General features: G+C 35.5%; 1 protein-coding gene across 1 annotated transcript in view; it reads left to right on the top strand.

The window, feature by feature from the left end:
- LOC136035300 (F-box/LRR-repeat protein 20-like) overlaps positions 1-14,522 on the top strand; it is a 106,836-nt gene that overhangs the window by 89,901 nt on the left and 2,413 nt on the right. The window contains exons 9-10 of the mRNA XM_065716993.1: positions 1,498-1,599; positions 7,066-7,278. Of these exons, the coding sequence (XP_065573065.1) occupies positions 1,498-1,599; positions 7,066-7,278 (315 nt within the window). The remainder of the gene's footprint in view (positions 1-1,497; positions 1,600-7,065; positions 7,279-14,522) is intronic.

Below are 14,522 nucleotides of genomic sequence, written 5' to 3'. Positions count from 1 at the left end.
TCTGTATTTTGTTTGTGTTTCGTATTTAGCATATTAGTAGATTTAGTATACTGCCTTTTGTCTTTGTATTCTTTTTTCTCTCATGTTTTTTTCCTAGCCGTGAAGTTTTGTGGGGGAGACTATGTTGAAATTGATTGTTTGCGATGTGAATTCATTGTTATTAATTTACATTGCTATATTAATGTGATGAAGAAATACAATCTCATATTGTTTCCAAATGGAGAAACCTCAGAAGTCTGCTTACTAGAGAACACCAAATATCAACGGTTTTACATTCATTATGATTTCGTAGTGCTGCACAGGAAAAATATCTTTTCCCTGTACGTCTGGAGGAAAGGTGTTCAAGTACTGATATATAGGAAAACTCACGTTGAAGACTCATGACTTGTACACGGATTATCTTTTTATTTCCTAATGGAGAAAACCAAACCTCAGGGGCTCATAACCCTGGACGCAACGAGACAATACCTTTTTCCTAAACATCTTGGATAAAATTGCTTACATGCGCATATATAGGAATAATGACAGTGAAGATTTTTGACTTAACGGCAAAAGGGTTATCTCCTACCCGAGCGAAACAAATGTAAGAGGTTCATATCTTTGGCCACAATAGGGATTCCATTTTCCTTACATTTATCTGGCAAAAGCATTTGTGTACACATATATAGAAAAACTCACAATGAAGATTCCTGACTTAACTGCACAAAGGCTATCAGAAAATGACCTATGAAATAAAGACAAGAAAGGATAGAATAAATGAAAAACACAATCAAATAAATTAGAAATACGAGGATTTTGTCGGCCAGAAGCAAAATATGAAGACAAAAACAAGAAAATATTTCGACAAAAACCTCTGCTAAGTCGTCCTCAGTGCTCATAAAAAAAATATAATCTTTTGAAGCGAAATCTCTAAGAAGAGAAAAAACTGAATAAAAAAAACAAACCGCAAATAAATGAAAGACAATTTGCCAACTGGAAATCCCCTCAATAAAATGCTGCTTAAAAATAGCCTCGTTCCAGGGTGTGGTTTACCTGCATTAAGAGAGCTAGAGGAGAAAAGACCACATATTACAGGATTTGAATAAGATACTTTTGGGGTTACCACCCGCTTTGGTGTGGATTATTATAAGCTTGTGGTTCTTTGTCGTCTCCAAAGAAACCTTATCGAATTTATGTTTTTTTTTGGGGGGGGGGTCGGGGAATAGGTGGCAACCTCTCATACGGCTGGTCGTAGTGGAATTTTGAAGACTGGTGGAAAATCTTAAACTAGCTCTTGACATCGCAAACCAAGGCATTACAAAGGAAACAATTCCACGGAGCTAGAAAAAGAACAAGTTTTAAGTGGTCAAAAAGGTTTCTTAGGATAGGGGTGTATTTTAAAGATAATTGCTAATTGCGATTAATGAGCAAGAATTTTTCTATTGATTTTGAGCTTGTAAGCAAGTTTTTTTTCGTTTTTGAATTAATTATTTATTATAGGTTTGTTGTATTTTGTAGGGCTGTCGTATTATTGAGAGATTGGATCTGGAGGAGTGCGTTCAACTTACTGATGCAACTTTGTCTTACTTGTCTACTGGCTGTCCAAGGCTTGAAAAATTGGTGATTTTTCTTATCTTTTTCTTTGACAATTTCGTTGTGGTTAGGCTTATGGCTCTTATACACTATGTCGTGAACCCTTTCACACTAGCATAACTTAAAATTTCTTTAATGGAAAATTCAAAAACAAATTAATTAGCTTTCCTAGATCACGCTTGACCAGAACTTGAATCTCTATCTCTGTGTCATATTTTTACTTGTTGACGATGACGTTTTCTGACGATGATTGTGATGATTTCAGACGATAATTTTAATAGTTTTATAGATTGTTACGTCAGCTTAGTTTGAAAGAACTTGTTTGTGTGGAAATTTTTAGTTGACGTACTGCAACTTAACCACTTTGCAAAGACAATAGCATACGTATTGTTAAAGCCGCTTAAACCTGTCTTTGGGCTTAGCTTGGTAGCCGCTTAAACCTTCCTCTTGGCGTAGTGTGAAAACCGCCTATATAAACTTCTGAGGGGGCTCATTGGATTGCTAATCAGAAGCCCTATTGTCCTATTTAGGATTCAGAGTGATAGGAGGGTGGATAACCCTTCGCCCCACCTCGTATTTCCCGAAAAGCATGTGATCGAGATTTTGAAATGGTCATTTGTTATCGTAGAAACTTCGAAAAGAGGTCATTTGATTACAATTTTTAATAGTCTAAAGTGATTGGAGGGCACATAACCCGCCTCCCCGGCCCACCATTTCCCCAAACACATCCAATCAAAATTTTGAGATGGCCATTTGGTTGAATGTAGTTGAAAGATCCGGAAATTATGTGTTTGAGGATGACACCATCTCTCCAGCCCTCTGGGCAAGGTTTTAAGTTGCGCCCTGAGGGCATAAAAAGTTTATATATAAAAAGGGGTATCTTAAAACTTCTGAGAGGGGCTATTGGATTACTAATCAGAAGTTTTACTGCGCTTTTTACATTCAGAGTGTTGGGAGGTTACCCCCCCTCACCCCTAAACATGCCTCCTGCTTTCCCGAAATGAATCAAATAGAAATTTTGAGATGGCCATTTGTTGTCGTAGAAACTTCGAAAGAGGCTTATTCGATTAGAAATTGAAAGGGCTAGTGCGCTTTTTATAGTGGAACGTGATTGGAGGACAAAAAACCCCCCTCCCACACCGATCAGAATTTTGAGATAGTCATTTTGTTCAACGTAAATGAAAGGTCCGAAAAATATGTCTTTTAGGATGAAAACCCCAGAGCCCTCAGTGCAAGGGTTGTAAGCTATGCCCTGGGGGCATATAAGGTATATATAGAAAGGGTGATCGTATAAACTTCGAAGGAAGCTCATTACATTGGTTATCAGAAGTTCAGTGCCCCCTTTTAAAATTCAGGGGGATCGGAGGGTGGATACCCCCTCCACACCTCGTATTTTCCCGAAATATAACTGATTGAAATTTTTAGATGGCTATTTGTTGTCGTAGAAACTTCGAAAAGAGCTCGTTTGATTAAAAATTGAAAGAGGAAATCGATTTGAAAGCAAATAACCCCCTTCCACACCCACCATTTTCCCAAACACATCCAATCAAAATTTTCAAATAGCCATTTTGTTCAACATAGTTGGAATGTCCGGAAATTATGTAATTGAGGATGACATCCCCTCTACAGCCCTCGGAGCAAGGGTTGTTACGTATGCCCTGGGGGGTGTATAAGGTTTATATAGAAAGGGTTATCAGTAAACTTCGGAGAGGGCTAATTGGATTGCTAATCAGAATTTATGTCTTTGAGGATGACAACTCCCCCCCCCCATAGCCCTCAAGGCAAGGTTTGTAAGTTATGCCCTGGGGGCATTTAAAGGTGTATATAGAAAAGGTGATTGTGTAAACTTCGTAGGGGGCTCATTGCAATCAGAAGTTTTAGTGCCCTTTTTAGGATTCAGAGTGATCGAAGGGTGGATACCCGCGCACACCAAGTACGTTTTCGAAAAGCATTTGATAGAAATTTTGAGAGGGCCATCTGTTGATGTAAAAACTTTGACAAAGGCTCGTTCGATTAGAAATTGAAAGAGCCAGTGCCCTGTTTATTAGTCAAAAATGATTAGAGGGAAACAAACCTCACCCTCACGTCAATCAATTCCCAAAATATATCTAGTTAAAATTTCAAGATAGCCATTTTGTTCGGCGTAGTTGAAAGGTTTGGAAATTATGTCTTTGATAGCCCCCATACCTTCTCAAGACCAGAACATAATTTCCACTTCACTGAAAAAAAAAATGGCTGTGGACTGTCAGTTTTAATAATTTTTATTTATTAAAGTTTAAAAAGTTAAAACCTTTTAAACGTATTTCGTAGTTTAATATTTTAGGATCAAGGATTTGAAGGGCTTTTGAGTCTTCAATGGCAAAGTGAACACAAAATAGACATTTTTGTTTAAAAAAAGACAAGGTAAGTACTAAAATAAGATTAATAGCTTATAATAATAATAATAGTAATAATAATAATAATAATAATAATAATAATAATAATAATAATAATAATAGTTTATTTTAGAAAAAAGTCCGTGTGCCATAGGAATTTTACATAAAAAACAAAACAACAAATTAAACTAAAATAAGTTAATACTATTTAAAGAAAACGCTCATGATGTGCAGCTGCAATCCCGACAAATCTTGCTATCCTTTTAATACTCAGAAAATTTGTCTCTTTCATTCTATCTACCATCCATACCTCATTCAATTTTCGTTTACCATACATCTTTCGCCTCCATTCATTCATTTCGACACATTCACACACAAAATGTATCAAACTTTCATCCTGAGCTCCACACATAGGACAAGCAATAGATTCTACTTTCTCCCCTTTTCTCCCTTGATGCTTTCTTTTGCCTTCAATCAAAAATCCATTTCCCCTCTAATCCAAATATGCCTTCAAATCCTCTCTACTCAACCCAACCTTCCGAAATATCTCCTCCCCCAATTATCCTTTATCTGTCTATAAAATTTTAACGACCTGAACGATCCAGACTATATAACTTATGGTTATTAAACTTTTATATTAAGAAATTTGTATTTTTACAAATTTCGATATAGCCTTGTCTTCAAAAGCAGTCCAAAGATCACATAGCAGGTTCTTTGGGGTTTACACCCCCCCCCCCAGAGTCTGGGGGCTAGGGTTGTAAGTTCTGCCCAGGAGGCATATAAGCTTTTTATGGAAGGTATGATTGTTTGAAATTTAGAGGAAGCTCATTTGATTGTAAATAAATGATTTTAGTTCCCTTTTAAGATTGAACTGGAATTATCATTGAAACTTTTAAAGGAGTTAATTCAATTCAAAATTAAAAGTTCTGGTGCCCTTTTTAAGTAACAAGAGATTTGAGGGGGAAGCAGCCCTTCTCTCAAGCCCATTTATTTTCCAAACGCATCCAGTCAAAACTTTGAGACAGCCTTTTTGTTCAGCGTAGTAGAACGGTCCAGCAACTATGTTCCTAGTGATATTAGGTATGTCAACCCCCCACAACGATGCAGTTGCGCAATTATGCTTTAAAACTAAATTATGCTTTTGATCAAATCAAAAGGCATTTTGTTTATGGTTGCCAAGAAGACACCTCAGCAATATGTCGAGAACAACTGGGGGTATTAATTTTTAACTTTTGGGGACAGTGCTATTACTACTTCTGCTCTTACAATTTAAATAAATAAAAAGATTGTAACTGTATTCAAGTTTTCAAAGAGCATAGATAGAATTTTTTGGGAATGATATTAAGTTTTTTTTTTTCAGGTCAACTTTAGAAGCTGTAGCTTTAAATTAAAAAAATACTGTTTGCATCAGGATTAAAATCTGTTGAAAAAGTTTCTTCAACATACAAATAGCAAACCATAATGCTACGGATTCATATAGAAAAAAATGAAAATGTAAAAAATATTATTTTTTCCTTGAAAAAGACTATGTCAATTAAAAACGAACAGAAATTAATCTAAAAATTTTTTTACCCAAAATAAGTTTTTATTTTGCCAAGAATGAGCTCCATTAAGCCAAGAATGAGCAAAATAAAGTCAAATAATCTTCCAAGCATAAAACTACTACAAACCACTATCAATAAAAAACCAAAACTCAAAACGAACAGGAATTACAATAAATAGCCGAATCAAACTCAAAACGAGCAAAAATTAACATGAGTAGGGATGGTAGCCCCCATGCTTTCTCAAGACCAGAACATAATTTGCGCTTTACTGAAAACAAAATACGTTTGGAATGTTACCAACTTTTTTGCTTTCATGAATGAAAAATTATCAAAACTTCAAGAAATAAATATCAGTATATGTCCAATTAAACTGACAATCCACGGTCATTTGTTTTTGTGTTCTTCTTTTTCAGTAAAGTGCAAATTGTGTTCTGTTCTTGAGAAGGCATGGGGGTAATCATGCCTGCTCAAGTTAATTTTTGCTCGTTTCAAGTTTGAATCTTGACTGTTTATTGTAATTTCTGTTTGTTTTTAGTTTCATTTATTTATTTATTGTGATTTTTGGTAGTTTTACGCTTGGAAGATTATTTGACTTTATTTTTGCTCATTCTTGACTTAATGGAGCTCTTTACTTTTCTTTAAAAATCTTTTTTGTGGAAAAAGCTTTTTAAGTTAATTTCATGGGAAATATTGCACATTTTTTGTATGTGTTTTAACTTGAAAAGAGGAAGTTTTTAATAAGTTGGAAGGTTGTTTTTGGACATAACAATATTTTGTTATGAACCTTGATTGTAGTTGCACTAAAGGTAGCTTTAGAGTGCTTATAATATACATAAAGTTGATGAAAGGCTCGAGATCCATGGCTAATTGGAGTATAGCCAAGACAGAGTCTTTGCAAAAGGCAAAGCTGGATTAACTTTTTCTGAGTTGTATAAAAAAGATTCTTTTCTCTTCTTGTTAATCACGTCTATCATCCATCCTAGGGCAGAAGTAAGGTAGATATGTATACTGTGAGGGTGATTCAAATAGCCCATCAGTTCTCTGAGCCATTTGAAGGTAATTGGAGACTACGAAATGACTCAAAGATTGATGATGGACCATGTCCACAGCGTTTGCAGGCGAGTGGGTGATTGAGATTTTTCGTACTATATGAGCTTTGCCCACTTGGGAAGCCCACAGGAATTACAACGGGGGTGACCAAGAGTTTTGGGTTGACTTATGATAAACAATGTCCACTGGATCTGTAGGCGAAACGGAGGACTGAGATATTCTTAAACACATTGATTTTTGAGTATTGGGATAGTCCAGCAGAATCGCAGCGGGAAGAGTAACATTCGCCTGAACTTGCCTGAACTATTTCACTATGAAGATAAAATTCAGTAATTCTTTGAATTGACAATTATTAATTTTATTTTTTAGTTAGTTTGTTTTGGCTAGCAACACGTTATTCCGTTGTTTGGAAAAGATTGTTTAATGAATGTTTTTGCCTACGATAGTTTGAATATTTATTTTTTTCGTTTTCTTTTTGTGCAAATTAAATTATGATTCACTGAATATATTATTATCTTGTTTAGAGCTTATCTCACTGTGAACTTATATCAGATGATGGAATCCGGATACTTGGTTCTTCTGCTTGCGCCTCTGAGCGTTTGACTGTTTTAGAGGTTGATAACTGCCCACTTCTAACTGACAGTGGTTTGGAACATTTGGCATTTTGCCACAGTCTTCAACGCGTTGAGTTATATGACTGCCAACTAATTACCCGGACAGGAATTCGAAGGCTAAGAGTAAGTAGTACTATAATCAAATCCCTTAGAAAGCTATGAGATAATTATAGGTTTGCTTGTAATTATGAGCTTGTAAGTGGAGTGGTCTATCCTTCAACCTCATTCTTTGTGTGAGAACACAGCTGAGGCTGCGTAACAAATGACAAATTTGCTCATGAGCACAAATGAGCTCATGCTCATTAATCTAACCAGAAAACTTGTAAGCAGGAATGCATAACTACCTTATCCTTTATGGTTTGATTTCGTATTTGTACTGCATTTGCATTTGTTATTTTAAATTTGTTAAATGAACTTCTTTTCAACTTTTGGTATTTTTTAACCATTGAAATTTTAAGGAATTTCATGGGTGAACTAGTGTCTTATACCTTTGTTCAATTATCTTGAGGTCATTTTACCTAATTTATTTTTTCCTTTTTTTCTAGTTTTTGGTAAGTTTTTAATATTTTTGATGTTAACTTGAGGCTGTCGAATTGACCAATCAGTATTTGAGATAGTCAATATTTAAAAATAGATTTTATTATGTATTTCATAATTCACGGAAGGTTATATGCAAAGGAATTTTAACAAACGATATATATAGTTTAAATCAGTAAATAAAAACAAATTAAACGAATAAGCTAATCAGTATGATTTAATGATATTAGTCGTAATGATTAAGTGAAAAGATTAAATGGAATGTTTCATTTTAAATTCAGACGTTTTGAACTACCCTTGTTAGGAGTTTTGAAAACTCGTATTCTAGGAGGTAGGAAACATGAAATTGGGTGATATTGAAATTACCTACCCAGGCAGGAAGGATGGGGCGAATAGGCGGGGAGTAGGGCTCATAACTTCATCATACAATGATGAATAAGGAAGCTGCCATGTCTTAGTTTGGTTGTGAAGGTATTAATAATAGAATACTAGTTGCTCATTTTACGACCACAAATAGCAAGTTATCAGTCACAGTAGTTTATGCCCCTGTAGAACTGACAGACGGAGATGGTAGCAAAACTACAGGGATAAATAGGCAGGATCCCAGTTAAAATATGGTATTTTTATCATTTACTGACTTAGACCTTCTCACGCCTAGAGGCACGTAAGGCAGCAACAGTCGACTTCCAGTTCAGATGATCTTTTGCCAGGGACCAGAGTTTATTCAAGGTAGGCTTTAGATTCTCTTGAATGATGCCAGACTTACTGCCGCTCTGACCGATTCTGGAAGGTCATTCCAGACGTTGACACCTATGCTCCTGAGAACAAATCCTGATCTCGTTGTATTTCTTCTCTAGTAAGTCAAATCCTCCGAATTCCGGGTAAAATAAGGGTGATAAAACGAGTTAGTTTTAAAAAAATCATAAAATTACTCAGGGCTTACCTTATTTACACTTTGAAAAACAATAATCGCTAGCTGGTAATCACGTAGCTCGCCTATGTTCAAAATATCATTCTTTCTAAAACACTCCGCAGTATTTTGACAGTTTTGAAATTCACCTACGAGACGCAATGCTTTATTTTGTATTATTTGAGTTCTTTTATAATTCATCACGAAATTACTTGCCCAAACATAACAACCGTACGTGATGTAAGGGAGCACAGTAGCACTGTATAATAGTTTGACAACTGCTACCGGAATACTTTTTGCAGCCTCCTCATCACTCCCAATCCTCTAGCTGCTTTTGCCGACACTATTTCACCATGCTTCTTCCAAGACAAATTACAATCAATGTAAAATCCGAGATTAAAAAAAAAAAAAACACCTGTGTTATGCTAACGCCATTATAAAGCACATTTTCAAGAAGGTCAGGTACACCAGCTCTACTAAACACCATAAAATTTGTTTTTCTTGGATTTGCTGCAATGGAGGTTAGAGCTGTAAAAACATGAAGCCGACTAAGGACGTGGTTCGTTTTTTGCACAACCTCTTTTGAAGTCCGGGCAACCACTGTGATAGCTGTATCATCGGCGAAAGAGGTAGAAAGAGGTAAGGGTGTTAATCATGGGCTACAAGGGAAAGGGCTTATCTAAAATCTTATCTAACATGATCCTATCTAACATCAGTCACCCATCACGTCTGCTGTTTCCCAAAGACCCTCGTATGGGAATTTGATTGTGTGGGTACATTCGAAGTCACTCCGGCAGATGTGACCAACCATGTATGCTGGAATGAGTTGTCAAATCTTAAAGAAACGTATTCGAAGATAAAATTGAATGTTTCAGTTCTACATTGTAGGAAGAGGACCTAATTTGTACTCTTTTGGACATGGAAAGAGGTGTACCGAAACTTTTTCCCATCCGAACTGTAACCTGAGGAATTATCGAGTTTCGACCAAATCTAGTTAGAACTAATATTCTAATTACATTTCCTTACCGTATTGTTTTTATATTTTAGAGTCAGGGAGTGTTTCGACATATGCGGAAAAAGGTGAAAAAGAGCGGTTCTAATTTACTTTTTTTTTGGGGGGGGGGGTCTGATAATGCTCAAAAGTAGAAAAGATGGTATATTTCGTAAATTGTTTTTGTTCAATTCAATTCAATTTATTTCCAAGACGGGCAGCAGACAAGCCGAATATTCGATTAGTCGTCAAAACACAAACACATGTACAATCTATAATCAACACTTATGAGACAATTTGAAATAAATTTAATCGTCCACTTAGAATCAGTACACAATAATTGACTAGTCAAAATATAATATAACTAACGAACTAAAGCTGTAGCTGTTCTTGCTTACTAGCAGTAACATTAGAAAACCTGAGAAACGAGGGGACAAAGCTTTTCAAATATCTGTTTCTGGGGACAAAGCTTCTGCCACTGCTCTTGCGGGTCTTTCTCGATGTGGTTTGAAATCAGGGGGGCAGTATGGAACGATGGGATATGCTTTTCAACACCCCTGTACCAAAAGCAAGCGACAGTTTTTGTCGACGGCTAGTAAGGGAATCTAGGCCAAACTGTTCAAGGAGGGCACAATATGAGACTTTGAGTTCTTATGAAATTACCAACAATGCCCAAAATTGGACTCTCACTTTGTTGGATAACTGGAGGGCGAGAAACATATTATCTTTTTACTAATGGACTATTGTCTTTTGTATAGAGGCTATATATTTTTCTTCTAAAAATCACAGTAAGCACCCCCAACCTTACCCCCTCCCCCTTTACCTATTTCCTGGATAAAGTGTTGATTTTTGCGGGTTTTGCTTGGTTTTGGCAATCAAACAGTTCGTAGTAACGAACTGTAGTAAGGAGCGACCCGGCTCAATAGTAACCGAAACTCTAAAAAATGGAATTTTGATACCAGTAGTTACATCAAAAGAATCGAATTTTCATGCTGATTTTAAATATATAAGTTTAGTCAAGATCAGTTATAACCATCAAAAGTTACGAGCCTGTGAAAATTTGCCTCATTTTAGAAAATAGGGGGAAACACCCCCTAAAAGTCATACAATCTTAACAAAAGTCACACCATCAGATTCAGCGTATCAGAGAACCTTATTGTAGAAGTTTCAAGCTCCTATCTACAAAAATGTGGAATTTCGCATTTTTTGCCAGAAGACAGATCACGGATGCGTGTTTATTTGTTTGTTTTTTTGTTTTTTCCCCCCAGGGGTGATTGTATCGACTGAGTGGTCCTAGAATGTCGCGAGAGGGCTCATTCTAACGGAAATTAAAAGTTCTAGTGCCCTTTTTAAGTGACTAAAAAAATTGGAGGGCACCTAGGCCCCCTCCCACGCTCATTTTTTCCCAAAAGTCACCGGATCAAAATTCTGAGATAGACATTTTATTCTTACTGTTTTAAAAATAGAGTCAAGAGAAAGAGTCAAACTTTAGCGTAAAAAGCGGGCGTTGAGGAGGAAAAGCCCCTTTCATATACGGAGTAATTTCTGTTCGTTTTAAGTTTTAATGTTGCTCCTTACTTTCATTTAAAAAAACTTGTTTTTTTTTAAATTTAATCTTGTAAAGGTTTGCCCTGAATCAAATGCATGTTTAGATAAGATGACGTTTATTGCAAAAAATCCACTATCACAAGCCCTAGTTGACTGAATTTAGAATTTTGAGTCAATAGGGACACAAAAATAAACGTTTAAGACTAGGCCTCAAACATAAATATGACAAAACTTAATTCTTCTCCATTTTATGGCCTTTAACTTTTATTCTTGTTATTATTATTATTATTATTATTATTATTATTATTATTATTTATTTATTATTATTATTATTATTATTAGTAGTAGTAGTAGTAGTAGTAGGAGGGAGAATGGGTTTCTCTTTGTATCAAACAGTTTGTGGTAACGAGCTGACGTAAGGAGCGACCCGGCTCAAAACTAACCGAAACCCTAAAAAACGAGATTTTACCAATAGTTACATAAAAGGAATCTTATTTTTATGCTGATTTCAAATATATAAGTTTCATCAAGTTTAGTCTTACCCATCAAAAGTTACGAGCCTGAGAAAATTTGCCCTATTTTAGAAAATAGGGGGAAACACCCCTGAAAGTCATAGAACCTTAACGAAAATCGCACCATTAGATTCAGCGTATCAGAGAACCTTACAGTAGAAGTTTTAAGGTCTTATCTACAAAAATATGGAATTTTGTATTTTTTGCCAGAAGACAGATTACGAATGCTTCTTTATTTGTTTTTGTTTTGTTTTGTTTTTGTTTTTCTGGGGTTTATCGTATCGACCCTGCGGCCCTAGAATGTTGCAAGAGGGCTCATTCTAACAGAAATTCAAAGTTCTAGTGCCCTTTTTAAGCGACCAAAAAAATTGGAGGGCCCCTAGGCCTCCTCCCACGCTCGTTTTTTTCACAAAGTCGCCGGATCAAAATTTTGAGATAGCCATTTTGTTCATTATAGTCTAAAAACCTAATAACTATGTGTTTGGGGACGATTTAATCCCCTACAGTCCCCGGGGGAGGGGCTGCAAGTTACAAACTTTGACCGTTGTTTGCATATAGTAATCGTTACTGGGAAGTGTACAGACATTTTCAGGGGGAGTTTTTTGCGGTAGAGGGGTGGGTCGTGGAGGAGGGGGTTACGTGGGACGATCTTTCCATGGAGGAATTTATCATGAGGGAAGAGAATTTTCATGAAGAAGGCGCAGGATTTTCTAGTATAATGTAAAAAAAAAACAATGAGAAAATAAATAAAAAAAGTTTTTTTCAACTGGAAATAAGGAGCAGCTTTAAAACTTAAGACGAACATAGATTATTACGTATATAAGGGCGTTCGTCTCCTCCTCAATACCTCGCTCTTTACGCTAAAGTATTTTTAGTAATCTCAACTATTTAATTTACGGGGGCCATTCTTACAGAATTGGGACAAAATTCAAGCTTTTGTGTAAAGAGCGAGGTATTGACGAGGAGGCGAAACCCCCTCAGATGCGTAATGAAAATATACAAATATAGAAGTTCGTTACGTAAGTTAATTCGTAAGTTACATACATTTGTTACTAATCAAAACGTTCGTAAAAAAAAAGTTCTAGTTACATTTTTTAAGTAACCAAACATTGGAGGGCAACTAGGCCTCCTCCGCCATCCCCTTTTCTATCAAAATCGTTCGATCAAGATTATGAGAAAGCCATTCAGCAAAAAAAAATACAAATTTTATTTTAATTATTCATGTGCGGTGAGCCAAAATCAAAACATACTTTAATTCAAAAATGTTTAGAAATTAAATTAAATAAAACAAGTTTTTTTCAACTGAAAGTAAGGAGCGACATTAAAACTTAAACCAAACTGAAATTATTTCGTATAAAAGGGGCTGACCCCTCCTCAACGTCCCGGTCTTTATGCTAAAGTTTTTCTTATTGTTTTAAGAAGTAGAACTGAGACAAAGATTCAAACTTTAGCGTAAAAAGCGGTATGTTGAGAAGGGGACAGTCCCTTTCATATACGGAATAATTTCTGTTCGTTTTAAGTTTTAATGTCGCTCCTTTCTTTCAGTTGAAAAAAAAACTGTTTTTTTTTTTAAATTTAATTCCTTTAAAATGCCTGTTCAAGTAGATGAAATGAGTATGAGCATGTGAGTATAAATCTTTAACGAGTGAGGAGGGAGCAGCTAAACTTTTTTTTATTTCACATTTATATCTTACTTTTGGTTAATAGAAACTTTTCTGTCTATTAATTTCAAGAAGACACTGGAAATATAATGAAGGATGGGATGAGTGAACGGGGTGATGATCTAGGGGGAACTAATGGGTATTATTGAACATTTAAAGGGTTGACCCTCTAGCCTAACACTGGAATATTATTTGTACTGTGATACTCAATGTGTTTGTAGCGGTATCAGTAAAGGAAGCAGCTCTTTAACATCTACAATCGCAGCTTAGGTTTCGATTTAGGTTGCCATTTGTAAATCTTACGCGACAAACTTACAGAAATACAACGTTGTCGGATTACCAACAAGAGGATACCACGTACTGAATATACAAAAAACACAAAGAAATAAATAAAAGGAAGACAAACGGGTGTATGACCAGTAAATTATTCGAAGAAAAACAACAAAAATCCAACGAATATTTTGCAGCATCTAACAAGGCGTCTTCAGCGTAGAAAAAAAAACCCAAAACTAAAAAAATATATGTAAACTAAAATATGTAATATTCAATTACTTAAAATTTATAATTTGAAGCTACTTCCACCAGCTCGTGGAATTTCTTACGTGGGTTGGAGATGGAATGCAGATTCATTGTTTTCTTGTCATCATGTCGTGTGCGTTTCATCTGCTTTTGTCGACGTTTGTGCATTAAAACGCTAAAGACCAATGAATATTTTAAAAATCCAACGAATATTTTACAGCATCTAACAAGGCGTCTTCAGCGTAGAAAAAAAAATTAAAAAAATATATGTAAAACTAAAATATGTAATATTCAATTACTTAAAATTTATAATTTGAAGCTACTTCCATGAAACCTCAAAAGTAACTGACGGGTGAAATATTCGTTTCATTTTTGTTGGTTTTCTTCGTTTTCATTTAATAATTAGTGACCCGTTTGTCGTGTTTATATTCATTTCTTTGTGTTTTTTGTCATGGCTGGCCCGTTCGGCTTTAGATCTTTTACACTGAATATATGAAGAACTACTTTATAAAACACTGCGCTTTGATATGGACTGGTCTTGCGAGGAACCCTGGCTATCCATGGAAACCCGTTTGTTGGTTTCTTTAAAAGCAAATTGAATAGACCGCAATTCTTGGGAGAAAAATTTGCTGGATGGTTGATTTGTTTGGTGGAAGTTTGGTGAATGGTTTATTTGTTTAGTGGAAGTT

Source organism: Artemia franciscana, chromosome 14 (genome assembly GCF_032884065.1).
Source record: "Artemia franciscana chromosome 14, ASM3288406v1, whole genome shotgun sequence".
Classification (NCBI taxonomy): domain Eukaryota; kingdom Metazoa; phylum Arthropoda; class Branchiopoda; order Anostraca; family Artemiidae; genus Artemia; species Artemia franciscana.
The sequence above is the reverse complement of the archived record's forward strand: the minus strand, read 5'-3'. Positions and strand labels throughout refer to the sequence as shown.